Here is a 20,988-nt window from a genome sequence, read left to right as displayed (position 1 = left end):
GTGCGGAATTCGTATTGACCAGCCATCACTTATATCGCACCCTGGTTCACCACATTGGAAGGAAAGCTCTCTATCCCCTGAGCCATCGTGACTCTAGAATAATCTATTGGCCAAATCCCTTTGCCCCCTTGGGTTAAAATTCCCTTGGGTTCTTAAGTAATATATGAATGGCTCCTTTGACTGATGGATTTGGCAAAGCTTCCTGTTGTACAAAATATTTTTTTAAGAAAAACTGTCAAATGTCAATCTGTAATTAAGTTTGTAATAAAAACAATTAGTTTACCGTGAATTATAAGTCTATTTCGAATAAATATTTTACACCTTTTATTAATATTCGTTTTTACTTACAGATTATCAAAAGAAAAAGCTCACCGAAAATTGAAAAGTATGTATGTTTGTTTAGATTTCTTTTCTAATTCTTGATACTTGCTAGTATATGAATCTGCTTATTGAATATTCAAATTTTGAATATAATTAGAGGTAAAAAATTTGAAATCCTATATCAAATCAATTGCTTGAGTAACACGGATAAGATTTTTCCGCTTTTTAGCAGATTTCTGCCTTTTTCACTTTAATCTCTAGAATTTCAATGTTTTGTTTTTTATTAAAAGCACCAATTCTCTAAAAGTTTCACTTTTTTTTAAATTATAAATATTGAGATTTTTCTACAAATTCAGCCCTTGAAATAAAATAATTACATTTATTTCCTTTTTCAAATCTAAACAGAAAACTTAAACTACATAGTTTCCAACCCTACCACATTTTTACTTATTTTAACTATTTTCTCCGCTTTTATGCGCAGAAAATATCTTATAAGATTTTTTGCATTTTTACCCGCCCGCCAGATTGCTAGTATTTTCGTAATTCAGACGTCGCTGCTTCTACGTTGAAAAAAAGTGGCGTGTGTAAGAATAAGAAGGAAAAGAAACGGTTTATTTGTAGTGAAAATATTTATTTGCCCACTCAATTAATCTTGTAATTTTTTATTAATTATGGCTAAACAAAAACAGTATAAACAAACTTCAGATAAATCCAAAGCCCGGAATCTGCTAATATCTTGATTCTTATTCACGTGATTTTAATATCAAACATCGATTCTCGTATTTACCTAATTATTCACGCAAATTAAATATCGCACATTGATATTCTTATTTACGAGATTTCAAAATTCTATATCGCGATTCGTATTTACATGTTTTTAAAATCCTATGTAGCGATTCGTATTCACACGAGTTTAAAATTCAATGTTGTGATTCATTTCTGCAGTTGTAATATCAAACATTGATTTTCGTATTTGTATGATGTTTAAAAACTATGCATCGTGATTCGTATTTACGCGATCTAAAAGTTACACAGCATGATTTGTATTTTTGGATTTTAGAAATCCAGTATCGAGTTCCATATTTACGTGATTTCGAAATCTATTATCGCGATTCATATTCACGCGATTTCAGAATCCAAGATCGCTGTAAATCACGTAATAGTATTTATTAAAAGAAAGGGAATGTAAATGTATATTCTCAGTAGTTTAATGTACTAAACTAGGCAGATTTTCAAGTAATAATTGTCTCCTTTATGTGAACTGAAGAAAATATAATTTCTAACTTTATTTTTTCAATTGGTAATTTTACTTTTTACTAAATTTTAAGTGTTGATGTAATTATTCATATATTAATAAATTAGTACACAATTTTATGTCAACACATAGTTATTTATTATCTTAAATTGTCCGGAATTCATTATTAAACGATTGCTTACACATAAGATTTGCTCGCGTGGAAATTCAGCTTTTTTGCCTTTTAGTCAGTCTCATCCCTGGAGTATATAAAAAATATTGAGTAAATAAGAAAAAAATGAGTCTTTTTGTTTCCTTTCAACATCAAATTTTGTACTGTTCTTATTTTCACCTTCTTTATTTTTCTTGATTTGGTTGACTTAACATATTGTTCAAGTTTTCTTTGCTTTAGTTGTTCCCAACACATGTTTAAATTTATACGCAATGTATGTATAATTTTGTCTTAGAAGCAGATCTTGCTTAATAATTTTAAAAATATTTCTGATTCTTGACAAAGTTCTTTTGAAAGCATAGTTAATATCTAGAGGTGAAAGTTTTCTATCTTAGGTCAAATGTCTATCCTTTTAAAAAACTGTAACAAAATGAAATTAAAATTTTTTTGATTTTTTCTTAAACTTTCGTGACTTGAGTTATTATTATATTGAGTTATGTAACTTAAGATGTTGCTTTTATTATTGTATTAGATTTTTTTTTTTATTATTTCATTTTTATCAGAATATTTTTTATTAAATCATTTTATTTTAAAAACTGAAGGAGTTAAGAGAAATAACATAAGTGTAGGTAAGCTCTATTAAATTATTTTTTTAAAAATAATCTTTGTATAATTATATTTTATATAATTTCTGGCTTAAGAATTTCTTCAACTTTCATACTCTGATGCTGATTAATTCATAATAGTAAAACTGCTATGCTTAAATCAAGTATATAAACTTTTTTTTCATCAACAGGACAGAAAGAATCTGATTACATATTTATTTTAGACTTTGAAAATACTTAAGCTTTTCATAAAAATGAAACTTTTACAGGCTATTAATTTTTGCAATTAGTCATCACATCATAAAAACTAAGCTTTATTTTTACAAAATATTTCTATTGACTTTTTCTGAAGTATAATGCATATTCTTTGCTGATACAAGTGTTTAATATGATATAATTCATTAAATATTTTACTAAAAAGAACATTGGTAAAAGTAACTTAAAATTTTTAGCTGTACCATTTTATATTTGATTTTTGTTTCAGTTGAGTTTGAATCAGCAAGTCAGAAAATTTTAGAAAAGAATGGTCATGCGAGGAAAATAAAGTCTGCTAATAAAAAACTTTGGGTAAAATTTTTATTATTTTTTTAAATTTGTATTACATTGTTTATGAATATATTTGCAACATGATACAATGGAATCGGGGTTTCATATTGTCCTTTTTCTACGTTATCTGGCTTCCTAAGTCATTTTCTGAATGTGCATAAAATTGCCGTTGTTAAAATATCACAGAATTTAAGATCCACTTTTTAAGAAAATCCCGCTTTATGCGTTTTTTTAACAGATCAAACTAATTTTTTCTCTGCAAAGCCCACACAAACTTTTTTTTTAGTTCATTTTTTTTCTAAAAAGGAAAGACTTCTCAGCTTTTCATGGCAGTTTAGTCCTAATTCTTTACGTATAGTGGATGTAGTCACTTTGTAGAATTTAAGCATAATTTTTGGCTATGTGAGATATATCAGAATTTTGTTATGAAAGAGGGATATTTATCCAAGAAAAATAAACAAATTCATTAGTGGAAAAATTAATTTATTATTTAGAAAATATGGCGTTACTTAGAAATAATGAAATAAAAAAATTATTACCCTCAAAGGGATCAAGAGAATTAAAAGAGAATATAAATTCAATGGTTAGGACTGAGAGACTGCAACCCCCTAGTCTGATCCCCTAATAATTCAAAATTAAAAGCAAGTGCATTGTTCCCAACAGACAGTTAGGAGCACAGGAAGAGATACATTTTTGGCGATTTATTGAAAGATAACAAAGCCAACCTCCCATAAACAATATTAAATTTGAAAATCAATTGGTTATAGCTTATCGTTGAAAGTGACATCTGAGATTCTCTCAGAATATCATATCTGTATGTCAACAACTCAAAAGAAAGAGAAACGAAGTTTCTGAAGAAATGAGTTTATTTAAAAACATTAGTAATAAAAAATGTCACAAACAGAGTGATGAAAAGAAAAGAAAGAATACCCAAATGATCTGTTTCAACCGAAGCTTAAATACAGATAACGGGTGACATCATGATCCACGCAAGAACGACCAACAGCAAATGAAAATAAACTGGCCGATCCCCGCAGACCATGACATCGCTGAGGCAAGTTGAATGCATGAGATCGACGACCGAAAATCGAACCTCATACTTTTTAGCCTCTATTTGTCTAACAAAAAGTTTGTAAAAATTAGTATAACCATGTAACTGAAACATTTTTGTGGCAAGAAATAAAGAGTTATAAATAGATTTTGTTTTCAGTTTAGTTGTGACAGTGGATTAAAGAGTTATACATATGTATTGAAGTATAAAATTAGATTGATTATTAAGAAAAGAAGGAAATATTTATACTACCTTCTTATAAAATGTAATAAAAATTAAGTAATTGATTTAATTTGATTGAGAATGATTGAAAAAAAAAAATTTATGAAATTAAAGAAATTTTAAAAGCTAGGAAATATGTAATGCTTATTATGGCATCACGCAGCTGTTCCAAGCTCTTTCTTTTATGCTATAAATATTATAATTGCTTTTTTGCTATGTTTTTAAAAAGTCCTTAATGTTCCCCTTTCCAAAATTAGATATTTTTTTATTGTGTCCATTTTTGTCACGAATTATGCCAAATGCATTGTTTTCACACTATTCTATTTTTTTTTATTAGTGCGCATATCTTAATTATATTTGGATAGATTTCCGTATTGTGATCTCTGGCAGATTAAAAACCATCACTGAAACGGGCTAACTTGATACGTAGCCACCTCCAGACTAACATTGACATGCTTTTTCTTTTAAATATTTGCAAGTTTAAAATCTATTTGACACTTTGGCGATTGTATTTGATGATACGGAATATCTCCTTATATTTTTTTAAAGAATAAGGAGTTTAATGATATTTTTTGAAAACTTAAGAGGTGCTTATTTTTTGTTCAAAATTTTGACAATGCACCCTGATAGAAGCTTAAATTGCGAAATTTGTGAGTGGAATTTTTGCCAGCAAGCTTTAACTTTTGAATCTTGGAATAATCCAAATATTTAAATAATTGGTTAGAAAATCTTTTTTTTCTTTCTTTTTTTTTCTGATGACCTGCAAGATGCTTCTAAGGATGCATTCATGAAAAATTGGCAAAAAAATTTGAATTCTACACAAAATCGTTTATAACAAAAAGAGAAAAAATAATGGATTATCTGCACTCTTCTCTTAAGGTGAAAGCTGGATGAACAGCTTTTCAGTCTGTTTTCTAGCAACATCATCAAAACAGCATAGAGCAGGATCCAAAAGTTTGATATTACAGAACTAACCTATGGTCAATTCTCAAAAAGCTTAATGAAGTTAGCATTTAATGAAGTTCTAATATATAACATTAAATCACTTGGTCAATTTATAATGGAGGATTTAGAATAGCATGCAATAACAGTTCTAGACAAACTTGACTTATTTTAGCAGTCTGGTTGAAAAGGTTTTGCACTCTTTTATTCTATAGCATAAATTCAGTTTTGATAATAGAAGTCAACTTTTTGACAGGTTTCACTATATTTATTTTGTAAATGTTGATTAAAAGTTTATTTTTCATTTCAGCATTTGATCTTGGAATTGGGAGAAACTCTCTCAAAGAATGGTGAGTGTTATTATGAATGTTATGAAAAGTGTAATTTTATCTAAGTCTGGATAATGACTTTTTTTCTTCTTTTTTTCCAAATTTTATTTACGTGCTTTATTCATTTCTGTTACACATTCTTACTGTTGCAGAAGTGCCGACTATTACGGTTTATCTGTAATCAATTCAGTTTTGTAGCCAAGATTACGATCTAACGCAATAAAAGTTCAACATAATTATTAAGTCAATTTGATGAGCATTTCGGCATGTTTATTATAATCGTAAATTCTATGCTTGGAATGATTAGAAAAGAAATGGTTGAAATTTATTATCTTTTTTTTAAAAAGATAATAAATTTCAATAATTTATTATATTAATTTCAGAAGCAAAAAATTTATTATATTAATTTCAGAAGCAAAAAGTGTAATGAAGATAAAAATAGATAATTTATTGTGCATTGTAGGTCATATAAGGAATTCATACATTAAAAAATGCAAATGAACATAGCATTTGCTACAAAAAGATATATGCATTTCAGTTCAGGAATCTATCCGATACCTTTAGAAATTCCATTAACTTTAAAGCAAATTATGTATTTATTTATAATATAAATCTAATCACATAACATTTTGTTTTACATTTAACATGGAATCATTTCAGTAACTTCATGTAATTATGCATTTTTAAAGTGGAAAAAATGACTTAGAATAGTTATTTTTATTATCATTTCTTTTATAAATCCTTTTGGTAATAATTGAACAATATTTTTTTTTCAACATATCTTATGTTTATATTTAGTATACTGTACATGTAGGACCCTACATAAAAAAAAACCACTTATCCGTGAGCAAAATTTTGTTTTTTCATTAAAAAAATCCTTGTAGGTTGGGTTATTTCTTGAAAATGTGGGTTTTCGCAAACCTCAGTTAAAAGTGATTAATAAGATATAAAAATAAAATAAAAATTTAAAAAACTTTGGCTAGACTGTTTTCATTTTTAACTCTGTTGTTCATTAAATTTTATGTAATTTGAAATAACATTAAAAGCACATTTCAACTATACTTCATAGATAACTTTGACTTCTTTCTTTAAATACTTTCTTCGATTCTAGGTCTATTGACTGTAAAAAAGAAAGAACAGTTTTTAAAAGAAATAGATGATCAGATATCCACTTCTGAATTAGGCTCTGAAGGTATGCATGATAAATATTATTAAATAATTGTATTTGCATAATAATTTTTAACAAAGTATCTGTATGTGTTTAATCTGTAAATAAAGACACATTTATATAGTTTTTAACTGTACTAGATATTGCTGACTTCTTGAAAATAGTTTTTGTTAAAGAAAGTTACTTATTGCATAATAATAAAATTACAAAAACTAATTTTTTAACCTAAATTTGATTATTATATTTTCCTAATTTTTTTTATAAGTGTGAAATTTTGTACTACTAATTATGCACTTTCAGTTAAGACATAGAAAGAAAATTGTTTGCATTTGGATATTCTGAATCTTTTATTATTATTATTTTTTTAATTTCTGTGATTTCACTGAGATTTGCCACATCTGCAAAATCTGACCAAAAAGGAAATGTTTTTCATTGGAAAGGCTGCATCATTGGATGCGCCCCTCAAAATTTTACTGTGCTTTTGATTGCGGAGTAACGCATCTGTTACAAATAACAAGTTTTATATATAAGATAAATGGTTAAATGTTTAAAAATCATTTAAATAATTATTCAATAAATTAATATATGCCATCTTTCTTAAAATCAGATATTATGTATTTCAACAATTTTTTCTCATAACTTCTCAAATGTATACAAAATTATACAGTGTACTATTGTGCACAATTCAAACACAACACAATCACAAACGCATTATGTTAATAAATACTGATTTAAAGTCTCGAATTTTATGTAAACCAACTGATTGAGAACTTTAATATATTTAAAATACAATAAATTGATTAAAAGAATCTTACTAAGAGCAAAATAGTACCATTAAGAAAAATCTTGAAAACAAAGTTCTTAATCTACAAAACTCCTGTCAGGCTAGTCTTGATATATGCTTCTGAGGCTTGGACAATGACAAAACTAGAGGAAAATTGTATCTCAATATTTGAGAGAAAAATTTTGCGGAATTTACTTGGTGGTGTAAATGAAAACAATAACTGGAGAAGGAGATTTAACTTTGAACTATGCAAGATTTATAAACAACCTGATGTTATTAAATACATAAAAATAAATAGAATGAATTGGATGGCCCACGTAATTCGTATGAGTGATGACATTACAAGAAAAAAATGCTACTTTTTAAACCCATTGGGACAAGAAAGCAGGGAAAGCTGAGGTCGAGATGGGCTGACTCGGTGAAGTATGATTTTCTTGCAATTGATGAAAAGAATTGGAGATCAAAGATAAATCAGAAGTCATTACGGAGATATCTTCAGAAGAAGGTATTGGTCCACATTGGGCTGTCTGGCAAACTATGATGATAATGAAGAACAGTCACGATCTCATCATGTTCCTTTATCTTAATTTGATTTGAAATACTTAATTTATTAAAGCAAATAATCAAACAGCTAAAAATCCTTATAATATTAATAATTATTACAATATTAATAATAATAAAATAAAATAAATGATGATTTGTTGAAAATTGTGCTACACAAAGCAATCACGAATGCATCCCGTTTCTTTTTCAATAATTTTCAATTTCTGAAATTTTAACCTATCGACGAATGATAAACAGCTAAGATTTTTTAAAATAAATTTTAAGAAATAGAAATAAAAAATGCACAAAAATATTGTTTTGTGCAAAATTAAAGCATAAAATGATCGCAAACGCATTATTTCTCTTATAATTAATTTATATCACCCAAGCTATAAATAAATCAAATAATTTAACAGCTAAAATTTATTAAAATAAATGTTAGGGGAGTGTCGGGTACCCCCACCCACTGTCAATTCCAAATGTATAGAATATTTTTTCAAGTCAATGGGCCATCGGACATTAATTGTTATATTAAAAAAAGATTACTTTCAAAGTTTCAAGTATTTATGCTGCTGGTAACATGGTAAACAATAGTTTTGAAAGTATGTTGAATACAGTAGTCATGAAATTAAGAAAATTATTTTTTTAAGTTAAACTATTCTTTTTTTGGTTTATTCTTTTTACATTATTTAATTATATGATAAAACAATAGGAACATACAAAAATATTGATTATTACTTAATATTATACAGAAATATAAGCAATATTCCTTAAGTGGGCGGGGCTATCCGACTCTCCCCTAAATATAGCAGTTCACACATTCCTCTTATATACCTGCTCATCAAGTTGCATTAATTTACCCGAACATCTCTAAATGTCGAAAATCGTATATTTCCAAGAGTAAAGATTATAAAGTTAACCTTCAGCTGAAAGTGGGGATAAACTTGGCCTACAAGATAGTGTTTTACTCACTCATTCGTTGTGGAGAATGAATTTGATATTTTCCCCCCCTTTTTTTTCTTCACACCTGCAACAGAAGGAAGGGGGAGAAGGAATCATACTTCGTTGATCCTTGTTTTGTAAGAGACTATTCGCGGGAGGGGAATTTGTCAACGTATTCTTTGTTTGAATGGGAGAGCATCTTGTATTATTGTTACATTCTTGCAAACATTTTTTTACCAGCATTGTTAATTCTTTAAATTATCATGTCTTATGAAAATGGATTGCTACAAAAGATAGAAAGACTAAGAGTAATGATGAAATTTTGGAGATTCAATTGATTCGAATTTTGGAGATGAAATTCGTTTTTAAAAAGTGTGTGCTTAAAGGTGTTTATTTTCGATTCTCATTTTTTAAAAGCCCTTAAAGATGCTCATCATGTAAAAAGCAAAAGCGTGGTTTTCCCATTGTTCTTTCAAAGTTTTCACAATTCATTCAAACAGAATGCAGTTTGGCGTACTGACTGTTTATAACGTATGAAAGCTCCAATCATTTTACATGTTTGATAAAATACTTGCGGGTTCGCATCTGCTTATACTGAGCTTTGTTCGGGTGAGATTCTAGCACTCTCATGTGCAATTCCGCTGTATTTTGCAATATATTCTCAATATCAGGCTTCATTTTCCACCCTCTGAAATCTAACCCCAAAATTTCTCGACCTTTTTATGGTGGCTAATATTATCTAGAAGAGATTTCTTTAACAGAAACTAGCTGTTTTATCATGATTGTGTAAAGTCTTTAAAAACTATTTTGCTTTTTGTTAATGTATAATAGTTCTCAAAAATATTTGCTTAAAAAGTGCTTATTTTTTGTTGAAATATTTGTCTATGCACCTTCTCCCACAGTTTATTTTCATCTTTACTTTGAGGTTTCAACATAGTAATTGTGTTAGATGATTACTAATAATCCCTAAAGAAACTTTATTATATCTTTTTCATTAAAATTAACAAGTAAATTTATAATATGTGTATTTGAAGGTTTGCATTTTATTTACAGGTGAAAATATAAAAGTGTCCTTGTGTGGATTGAAAACTGAAACAGTGGAGTCCTCAAATGGTTCTCATAGTGTCAAAAGAAATCCCAATTCTTCAGACCAGGTTAGTTCTCCTGGAAGTAGTACTGAGAGACAACAAAGTCACTACTCAACAGTTGTCCATACTTCTGCAGAAAACTGTGTTACTTCCAACATGAAATCGTATCCAGAAAACTGTGTTACTTCTAATATGAGATCGTATGGCTCGAATTATTTCATGAAAACACACAAAGACGTTATCGAAGACCTCGTCTCCGAAGATTATAATGAACTTAACAGCTTCAGGCAACAACTTTCTGTGCGTAATGATCCTATTTCTCCTCTCCCACCCACACCACCCCCTAAAAATGCAAAACTTCTTAAATCTGAACCAACAAAGTCATCAGTATTTGCAGGGAAAAAACTAAATTTCTTTCATCAGCAGTCAGAAAGCTTTGAAGTTCAGAATGTTGAACCGGTGGAAAAGCCACCTTTGATGAGTCGTGCATGTGCCACGCCTTCTTTGCCGAACCCGAGTCTATTCTCAACATCATCACCGAGCCCCAGTCCTTACATGATATCATCTAAGCTTAATCATGACGGTTCTCTGAAATTGGACTTTAGTGCTAATTATGACACACATTTGTCATTTGATATGAACACTCGAAAAGTGTCTTGTACTGTTATGCCTAGTGCACAGATTCAAACAGATTGCTCAAGGAATAATTCACTGTCTCCTGCATCGTCTCATCCTATTTCATCCACAACACCCCAAATGGCAGAGAGTTTATCCAGCCAACTCACCCCCGAATCGAATAGTTTAGAAACTGTAACTGCCACAAATTGTGCTGTAGGAATAAAGAAAATCGGAACAGACTTTGTGAACAGTGAAAGCCTGAGAATTCCGAAGAAAATAAAACTTGATAAGAAAGTACAGAAGCCTGTTAACAGTTCTTCTCAGAATGAAAAAGGAAATCTTAATTTACAGCAAAATAGCTTCTCTCAAGATGAGAGGGTGCCTTTCAGTAAAAACAATTTGTGCCACGAGAAGAAAACGCTCAATGATATTGGCCGCAGTGGAAAAATTTATTCAGCATTTGTTTCACCCACCGAGAAACGTGTCACTATTCCGTCTGTCAGAGTTTCGCCTCGTCAGTTAAAAGTTATTTCTTCTAATATGGCATGCGATGAGGGGTCTATGGAAATGGATGGTCTCGAGCAACCATCAACTGCTGTTTGTGATAAAATTTCTTCAAATGACGATAAAGCCCCCAATAGACGCAAGAAACGGCCAAGGAAAATCAAGAATGCAGAGGATTTGTTTCATCTTTCTACTGCAAAAGATAATAATAAAAATAGAAAAGTTATGAAAAAAAGGAAAATTTCTGATTTTGAAAGGGAAAAAAACAATGTAGTGGTTGAGGAGAAGAATAAGTGCCCTGATAGTAATAATGAGGATGAATCAAAAAAGGTGGAGCGCAGTGAAATGCAAACTTGCAACTCCGCTCCAGAAAATAATTCACCAAGCTCACTCCAAGACAGCTTTTCATCAAATATTCAAACTGAGTTGAACGTAGCAACGCATGAAGGTGAGACTTCTCACCTTTTTAAAGTGCCATGTGTCGTGAATAAAAATTCCGAGGAAACAAGGATTTCGGTTTCGAGTGAGGTAGAAAAATCATCAAACGATGATCCATTGTGTGATGTTGCTAACTTGCTTAATACACAAACTGATAATAAACTCAATAATGACATAGATTTCTCTGACATACAGGTCAGTCCTTTTAATCCTAGTACATTTGTTTCAAGAGGTTTATTCGAAAACAACTTGTCTCGTCTAGAGGACACTCAAAACTACGTTGGCGAAGCTAAGAATGATTCAGTTTCACGACAAGCCGATGCTTTACAAGCTAGTAATGAGCTTGCATCATCTTGCCTTGAAAGTCCATCAAAAGAGACCTTTAATAATGACTATAATAATGTTATAATTGATAATGATAGAGTTGCCGTGAGTCAATCGAGTGCCCAAACCTCTGGTGCGGTTCTAACTATTGTGACCAACGGTCACACAGTGCCGAATTGTCTAAACGGCAACGATGGTCTCGAAAGCGATCACAGTTTGGTGATAGCTGAAGATGTAGAACAAAATGTTTCTGTTTCTGACAGTACTGAGAACTCTCCAATTAAAACAGAAGCAAAAAGAAAGAAAAAACCTAAAAAGAAGAAACCTCTTCAGAAGAAACAGGTAAAGAAATGTCCCAGGAAAATGAAGCAAACTTCTGAAATAGTTGATATTGCTACGACCATTGTTGCTGCTTTTAGGTCTCTCAACGAAATGAAATTTACTGGCATGCACTTTAAACAAAATCAACATACTTTAGTGAATGCTATTATCAATCCTAATAATGCCACGGGATCGAAAGACGCAGTATATCAAGTTTTGAGTTATGTTGTTGGGTCCAGGGCTAATCCTCTGCTCCACTATTTCATGTCAGAAGATGAAAGCATTTTGATCCCTCTGCCGGAAAAATGTCTAGTTCAGGCATTGTTTCAGGTAAGCAAGAAAAAGAAATCACATCTGCGTGGCCTCTTACTATCCGTCGTAAACACTGCATATGAACTAATAGTCACTAAAGAATCATTGCAAATTTATGGACTAAGCTCATTATGTAGGGTTCTGACAGAAATATGCAGGTGCCTGGATGACAAGAATCGTCCGTTAATGTTGTGCAGTGAATTGTTGAAACTCCAACACAAATTCGCACCCTATCTCATTGCTTCAGTGGCAGGTGTATGGAAAGAACTATTCTCAGTGGGCAATGTTTCAGGTATTTTATTACTTTAATTCCATTCATATTACAAATGTATGTATTTTTAAGGGCTTTAGATTAAAACAAAGGTGATGAGAATGTTCAAAAAATTTTATGCAGTTTAATCTTAAAATGTGGTTACAAGTCATTTATGGCTAAAAATAAAATATAATATATAAATAGTTTTAAAGACTACACACTAATTTGGTGTATGCTAGGTATTGCAAAAATGTCTTTTGATTTGAAAAATCAATTAAGGAGAAAAAGAATTGCACTGTTTGCTGCTTTGTAAACCAAACAATTTATTCTCACCAAGTTTCAGAATTAGTAAGGAAGTTTTTCAGCATATAATATCCTGTTTACACTATCTGCTGCCTTTCAGTCATTTCCAACTGAAATATTTGCACAGGAGTCTTTTAATTTCCTCCTCAGGCAGCACCATGTTGTGACTGCTAACAGTGATTATTTTCAAATATTGATAATGTGCTGTAGTACATGCGTAGAATAACTGATTTCTATTTTAATATGCATGTTTGTTAACAGTTCTTTTGTGCCCAGACATTACACAAAATTATGGTGGCTTTGGGACAAAGTGTATGTGAACGCTGGAACTTAAATAGGGGCAACACTGCTGTAGAGACGCAACCAAACTGAATAGTGTCACTTATATCATCACACATTAGTTATTTACTGCCTGTAAATCTCCCTTCCAACATCATACACTTGTTAGAGAAGAACTCGCTTTAGCCTGATCTAATGCAGTGCTGTTATGATGTTTTTGTAACAAAAACAACAGAGTTGAATAAAAATTGGATGTGCTTGGGATCGTACAGCAGATAGTGTCATCAAAGATTATCAAGAAATCTTCAGAATTTGTATAAAATAATAGATAAAAGGTATCTAAGGAGAAGAGTAGCTGTATCATCAACTGAACTGGTTTTAAGCCCTTGTGGCTTGACTTGATTCCTATCAGGATAAGGAAACCACTTAGTAGTATTTGTTCCAGAGATTCTTCAGTCCATAAACTGCTCCGTTTTATCAAAAAACAAAACAGGCGCTGCTTGAAGTATCCTATGATTTTTACAATTCAATACTGGCATTTAGATTTAAAGTCAGTAAAAGATTTCAGGCAAAACCCCTCCAGACACCCGCCTTGCGTCGTGATGAGGAAAAGTCACATTCAATAGGGGTGTAAGGTGAATAGTTTTGTCTTAATGATGGCATAGGTCGGCACGAGTAAACCAATCAGCACCTTATTTCCTCCATTTCGCCCCCATTAGAGGTATGCTCTCGCTTGTTACCATAGCAGCAGACAGCCTCAGACTTTTAGTCTAGAGAAGTACTCCTCAAAGCCGCACAGTAGCATGTATCGCTTTTGTATCAGTTCTAAATTAACAGTTGCCACTATTAAAGTTACAACTCACTAAGACATTTCATCTATAACAAAATTATGGGCAATAAAAAAAATATGTTTCCTTTTTTTTTCTATTTTCTCTATAGTAGCTTCCCAAGTAGCATAATTAATGTTTTATTTATTTTTAATATTAAGCTTTGAATATATAAATTTAATAAGCAAATCAAACAATTAGTTCTTAATCTAAAGTTTTTTTCACCCATTTTCAGTTTCTACAAAGTTTATTTAGCTTAAAATGCTGTACTTTTTAATATCTAATTAATCTTTTGTTTCAGATGAGGAAATAATATTTCACTCGGCTATTGTTTATGGAACGCGGACGAAACCTGCATCATTGAATGATACCCAATGGAAGCACTGCAGTAATATCTTGTCTCGGTTCTTGTCAGCACAGTTTCCTTACCAAATCAATGAGATGGTTACCTTCTTGATTCAGACTTTAGAGACTAAGTGTGTCACAGGTAATTTTCTTTAATCTTTCACCTAAAATAACAGTACAGTCATTTCCCCAGACTTTAAAAAGTACTTAATTTTGCTTCAAGGTCTTTAATTTCTGATATCACTAGTTAATTTCAACAATTTTTTAGTCTTTCAAGAATATTTAAAACTAACTGAGGTGAGACCTTGGATAGAGGGTACAGCCTTTTTAGAGATAAAAAGAATCATGAGCATAAAGGGGACTACATGCAAAGAGAAGCTTGCTTTTCTTTCACTAAAAAAAAACTCTTCCTTTCTCCTGGATTGAAACCCCATGTGAAGAGTAGAGCATTCTAAAAGAAATAAATGGAGGAGATGATACAATTATATCAATAAATGGAATATAATTTTTTATTTTTTTTAAGTGAATCATTGTCACTGTTACTTGAGGGTACATGTATATATTTATTACGATAAACGACTATTTTTAAAGTCCTTAACTTTTGCTTTGATATAAGTATGGGAACCTTGTATTAAAACATTTTAANGATAATTTTTTTTTTTTTTTTTTAAGTGAATCATTGTCACTGTTACTTGAGGGTACATGTATAGTATATATTTATTACGATAAACGACTATTTTTAAAGTCCTTAATTTTTTTCAAAAAAAGTCCTTAACTTTTGCTTTGATATAAGTATGGGAACCTTGTATTAAAACATTTTAAATTTTCAAATTAAAAAAATAGGATCTATAATATTGAGCTGGTAATAAATTCTCTGCCTCATTATCCATCTAATAATATGCACATATCAATATAATGACTCCATATATTGGTGAATAAAAAAAGGGAATTTGAAAAAAAAGAGCGAGTTAAATTTGAAATCAAAATTTTTTATTAGAACTGATTAAACACTAGCATGAAAAAAAAAGTAGCCGTAGCCCTGTAATTTTGTACTCTGAATATTTTTCTTCTACTTTTATTGTAGGTAAAAAAAAAAGTTTTTCTTTTCTTTTTAAAGTTTGGTTTAATTCTGTCTGCATAAATATTTTGTCAATGGAGAACCACAAAAAGAAGTCCCTAAAGATGTAATACAAGTTTTTTTGTGCCTTCACTAAATCAGAGCGTAAACAGAATCGCTGCAATATTACCTTGCAGATCTAGACTGATCAGGGGATCTAGTTTTTAGATGTCTTTCTTTCACTAATGGAATTGTCAAAGTTATGGGCAAAAAGTTTTTTAAAAAATAAATAAATATGCTTTACACTCTTACATAAATTCCACATGCCTTTTCAATCATTTTATTCACAGTGGTTGAACCGATTTCCATCCGGTTTTTAAAATATCTATTTTTTTAGGATGTTATAACACATGAATTTCAAATTGCCCCACTGAGTAATCTCTTTTTTAATGTGATGGATTAATAACGATTCAATCATTAGTTCTCATTGTCTGGTTGATCCCTTTTTCAACAGTTGTCACTAACAAATATTTGACCACTATTCATAACAATAATGTCCTTTGGTAAAAATAAAAATGTTTTCTAATTAATATTGATCATATTATTTCTTTGTATCCTAATGCTCACGAAAATGCCATTTGACTTTTCCTTCTGCTCCATTTTTAATAATAATATGTCGATGACTTTCGTCGATTTTTCGACAGGGTCCTTCGAGAATGAGTACCTTCTGACCACACCTTTAGTAGTGTTCACTGCTGTTGAAGGATGGAATTGGGCAAAAGAGGTACTAATTGATGAGCACATCATACCACTTCTGGTGAAATTCTCTGAACAAGAATTGAACGAAAAAGCTTTCAATGTTTTCTGCCTGCTCTATGGTAAACATTCTCTTTACTTGTTCCACTGTTTTTATAAAAATGATAGATTTGATGAATTCATTAAAATCTGTAAAAATGTATGCTTTTTTTTCTATGAGAAATGAATTCTTTCGTTTAAATAAAGTTATTGGGAATGATTTTCTTTTTCTTACGTCGTGGGAAGACATATTTCCCTTATTAGAAGTGGGATAATTAAAAGCTGACCCAGCCTATGAATGGATTTTTCTAGATAGAAAAGGGAGTGAAATGATGTGCAAGTCTAAAACTAGGTTTTTGTAGGGAGTTATGGTATGATATTTATTATTAATCATGTATATCATTCATTTATATTTTATTATTATCTAAATTCAATATCATGATATTCATTTTAAAATGATTATCGGGTATATATATATCAATTGGGTACTTGCTTATGTGACATATGATGTCAACGCCAGCTGATTGTCAATGTACAAAATGGTGTGTCAATGTTAAGCTAGATTTCTATACATAAGTTTGAATGTTAATTAACAACAAGTTAATTAAATACAGTGCTGTATCACACATTGAATTTGCTTTATTATTTGTCTATTTTATTGTAACATGTGATATAATTTTGTTTTATGCACCTGACTACTTCGATGCATAGTTAGTTTGCTTATGTTCTACATTGCTTCGTGCCTGTCTTTGTGTTAAGTAAGAAATATATAGAGAAAGAATTGAAATCATTGCAAAAGTATCTTTGTGAAGAATTATATATCATATCGCTTAAGAGAATTGGTACTTGAAGGGGTAAGTGAACTGAACTCGAAATAAAATGGAAGGAACATTTGCTAACGTAAACAAAGCTTTGTTTTAGCAACCAATCAGGTTAAAGATACCCAAATTACTTCGTTCACTTGCAGGTATCCAATTGATCTATATCAATGAAAACATAACAATGATATATATCAAGAAAAGTTTTAACAGGGCTGAAAAAATTTCAAAACCAATCACAATAACTCTTTTTTTTTTTTTTTTTTTTNTTTTCATTTTTTTTTTTTTTTTTTTTTTAAATCAAGAGTGGCTTAAATGAGACTCTTTAAAAGAAAAAAAATATTTATTGACTTCTAAACCACTGAGAACCATGCAACAATTCAGTTAAGTCAACAAATAAGTTTCAATTACTACTTTAGTTTGAACTCACTGTTATCCTTGATAGTTCCAGTGCACTTTCCTTTAGCTAGGAGGCTTTGAGTGACAAACCAAGAGACATTCACGAAGAGATAGTTAGGCGATGACCAGCACTTTCTTTTCGTTTATAAGTGACAGTAATATTGGTCATTTATAGTTCCAGTTCACTTTCCTTAGCCACAGAACTTTCAGTAATAGATCAAGATACATACATAAATAGATATTTAAACAATGGCCACTACTTTCTATCCAAATCTTAAGTAGAGAGTAAGTCTCTGAATATAAGAAGAAAACCTGAAACAAGAAAAATACAACATTGTACTGGGTCTTTATTAACTCCTTCTGTCAGAATTTTTTTTGTTACTGAACTAATATATGTTCGATCCTAAATTCGAAAATGCAAAATATTTTTTGGAGTAAGCAGTCTCTTGCTTAACATATTGGTGGTGATGTCCCGTCCACTGATCTCCAGTTTACCCTGCAATGGACCCAATAATTTTCCAAACTTTACTGTTAAAATATCTTTGCAATCAGTCTCGGGTCATCACAGAGTAAAAATCACGTTTATCTCAAAACTATCATAACTATTTTGACAAGCAACACTAATGAAAGCGAAATAACAGAAAGTACAAAATGATTTTTATTCAAATTCAAAAGGGGAAATCACACTGCAAAAACGTGAAAAAGTAGGACTAGTTGAGTCATCTCTTAGCAATATTCAGAAATACAAAAATAATTGTGGGATTTAAAGAGATGTGTAAGTAGCGACAAATTCAATTTCAGTGGTGCAATTTTTTTCTTCATAGCATGGCATGTGCGACGCTGACCATTCAGAAACAGTAACACCTAACATATGAGATGCACACACCCGAATTAATTTGCTTCAAATAAACTTAAAGCTCTACAACAACCTTATTATAATCAGGGCTGTAATGATTTATGGTAATTTTTTAGTTTTACTAAACAAATTGCAATTATATTAACAATACTGAAAGTACATTATATAAATCATAATATAACACATTATGATTTTTCAGTTTAACATGTAGTTATTTTTTATTTCAATTATATTGTGTTATGTAATGTTTGCACCTTATAAGTCTTCTAACATAAACTTAATCTTTGCAGCTGATATTTGTTATTATTGTCCAAATGAAGAAGATCCTCATGAAGTTTTTGAAGAATTTTTTAATAATGAATCAGATGAAGGTAGATTGATATTTTGTTTCTATAACTTAACTTTACTTTTCCAGAAAAGGATGGCAAAATATTTTCTCTCGGATGCATTAATGAATTTAATTTAGTTCAAACTAATAGCATAAAACTGTGAACATAGTATCTTATATAGTAAAAGACTCAGTAACTAAAGGCGGTCATAGGGTAAAATCCTGATTTTATCTTCGGTGTCCACCTTGCTTCAAGTACAGCACTTGAAACCACCATATTTTAAAATGTTTTGCTTAATTATTGCATTGACTTTTTTTTCTTCTTCTATTAAAATAACAAGGAAAAATGAAAGGTAGAAAATTTCCCTACCAGTTTTCCCTCCAGTCACATGGTTTCATTCTGGGAACAATGATTATCCTACAGAGTGTGTGTGCTGTACTTACATCCCACTTCTATGGTTAAATTAAAAACATTGAGATAGCCTTGTGAAACAGACTGAAAATATTGTTGGAATATTTGTTGTTTTAGTTATTATTAATAAACATACAAAAGCATGTGTACAGTCTACAAAAATTCTTTCTGTATATGCAGTTTTAATTCCTTATTCAATACATTTTTGAAAAAGTATCTTAAACCATCATAGCTTTCTTATACTGAAAGCTTATAACAATTTGATCTTTTTCAATCTTTTATTGATGTTGTGTTGTTATATTCCTCATTATTTTTTAGTTAATGACGGTGATCAATGCAAAACAGCTCCCACCTTTTTTTTTTTCTTTGATTGATTATTCAAATTGGCTATTATTTCTAGGTCATATAGTTATTAAAATCGAATTTGTTTTCAGCAAATGAATTTGTGAAGAACTCTGCCGCCATGGCTCAAATCAAACTCCTTTTGCACAAGAAACAGCTTCTGCCAGAATATTTGACGGATTGGATCAGCCAAATACAGCACAAAACTGATCATGTGGAATACGCAGAAAGACTGTTTCAGAGGAGATTAATGAACGATAATCCTGAATTTCTGGATTCCGAAGTTCTGTAAAGAAATTTCTGTGTACATACAACACCATTTATTTGCACATAATATATATATATTTCTGTTTTGTTTTCTCATTAACCTGTATAATTCATTGTTGTTTTTGTTTCTAAATAAATATTTGTTTCATCCATTATAACTTTTTTTTGTTGTAAATTCGGTTTAACCTCAACAACATGATTTTTTATATCTCAGAGATGATTGTGCTCCGGAAAAAATCCAAATTTCCTGATTTTTTACTAACCCCGATCCGAAAGTTTCAGGAAATCTACGGTCCAGAAGTTTCGAGAAATAACGGATCGCATTTATGTATAAAAATTCTTGTATATTTTATTTAAAAATATTAGGACTGGAATTTATACTTGGCATTTCTTTCATTTGTAAATATTTTTTCTGGTAGAATGATAAATGTGATTAGAGATAAAAGTAAACTTATACATAATTATTCATTTAAATTACGGTGCATATAATTTGTTTAGAATTTCATGTTATGAAAATATCAATGATTTAAATTTATAAAGACATTAATTTTTTGAAATGCGTCATTAACGATTTTGTTCAAGAAATTTTTGAGTTGACCTCACAATCACCTCTGATATACGGTATACTCTCGATGTCCTAAACTTCAATATCCCGAAAACCTTGTTATGTCAAAACAAATACTTTTCCCCTTGGTTTTACACAGTTATTCTTATGTTTCATGACCCTACTTTTTAGAGTAATACTTCAGAATATTTTTTTCTACTTTTTAAAATATATTTTGTTCTGAATTTTTCATCTCGAAATTTTTTTAGCGTTACTTCAACTTCGAGATATCGAAAGTATACTGTATATGTCACTCTAAGAAATGAATTTCTTAGAGTGATATATATTCCTTCTTCTGCTATATTTTCTGCTTATTCCAACTATAAAAAAAAACTCTTTTGACCTGAAATACATATTGCAATTCACCTAAAATATATTATTTTATTGTGCATTGTCCTCGTTTTTTCTTTATTTTCCAGCTTTATTTTTTTCCTTAGCATTTAATAATCATTCACCTCTTGACTAAATCATATATCTTACTCTATGTTGCCAAAAAAAAAGGAAAAATCAAAACTACTATGTTAGATATTGAAAAAATAATAATTTTTAAGATGGAAAAATTTTATTACCTTTAATTATAATTTTTAAAGTTTTATTTTGAATTTTTCACACTTTTTAAATGTATCCACTTAAATGAGC

The 20,988-nt window shown here is 30.2% G+C and overlaps 1 protein-coding gene across 6 annotated transcripts in view; it reads left to right on the top strand.

Annotated features, from left to right (window-relative positions):
• LOC107456308 (repetitive organellar protein) overlaps positions 1 to 19,903 on the top strand; it is a 42,750-nt gene extending 22,847 nt beyond the window's left edge. For all 6 annotated transcript variants that reach the window (XM_043051866.2, XM_043051867.2, XM_043051868.2 and 3 more), the window contains 9 exons: positions 351 to 385; positions 2,817 to 2,899; positions 5,404 to 5,443; positions 6,534 to 6,614; positions 9,913 to 12,756; positions 14,428 to 14,613; positions 16,233 to 16,406; positions 18,687 to 18,767; positions 19,571 to 19,903. In XM_043051866.2, the coding sequence (XP_042907800.1) occupies positions 351 to 385; positions 2,817 to 2,899; positions 5,404 to 5,443; positions 6,534 to 6,614; positions 9,913 to 12,756; positions 14,428 to 14,613; positions 16,233 to 16,406; positions 18,687 to 18,767; positions 19,571 to 19,770 (3,724 nt within the window). In that variant the 3' untranslated portion in view covers positions 19,771 to 19,903. The remainder of the gene's footprint in view (positions 1 to 350; positions 386 to 2,816; positions 2,900 to 5,403; positions 5,444 to 6,533; positions 6,615 to 9,912; positions 12,757 to 14,427; positions 14,614 to 16,232; positions 16,407 to 18,686; positions 18,768 to 19,570) is intronic.
• Positions 19,904 to 20,988: the final 1,085 nt, after the last annotated feature.

The sequence above is a fragment of the Parasteatoda tepidariorum genome, chromosome 5 (assembly GCF_043381705.1).
Source record: "Parasteatoda tepidariorum isolate YZ-2023 chromosome 5, CAS_Ptep_4.0, whole genome shotgun sequence".
NCBI lineage: Eukaryota > Metazoa > Arthropoda > Arachnida > Araneae > Theridiidae > Parasteatoda > Parasteatoda tepidariorum.
The sequence above is the reverse complement of the archived record's forward strand: the minus strand, read 5'-3'. Positions and strand labels throughout refer to the sequence as shown.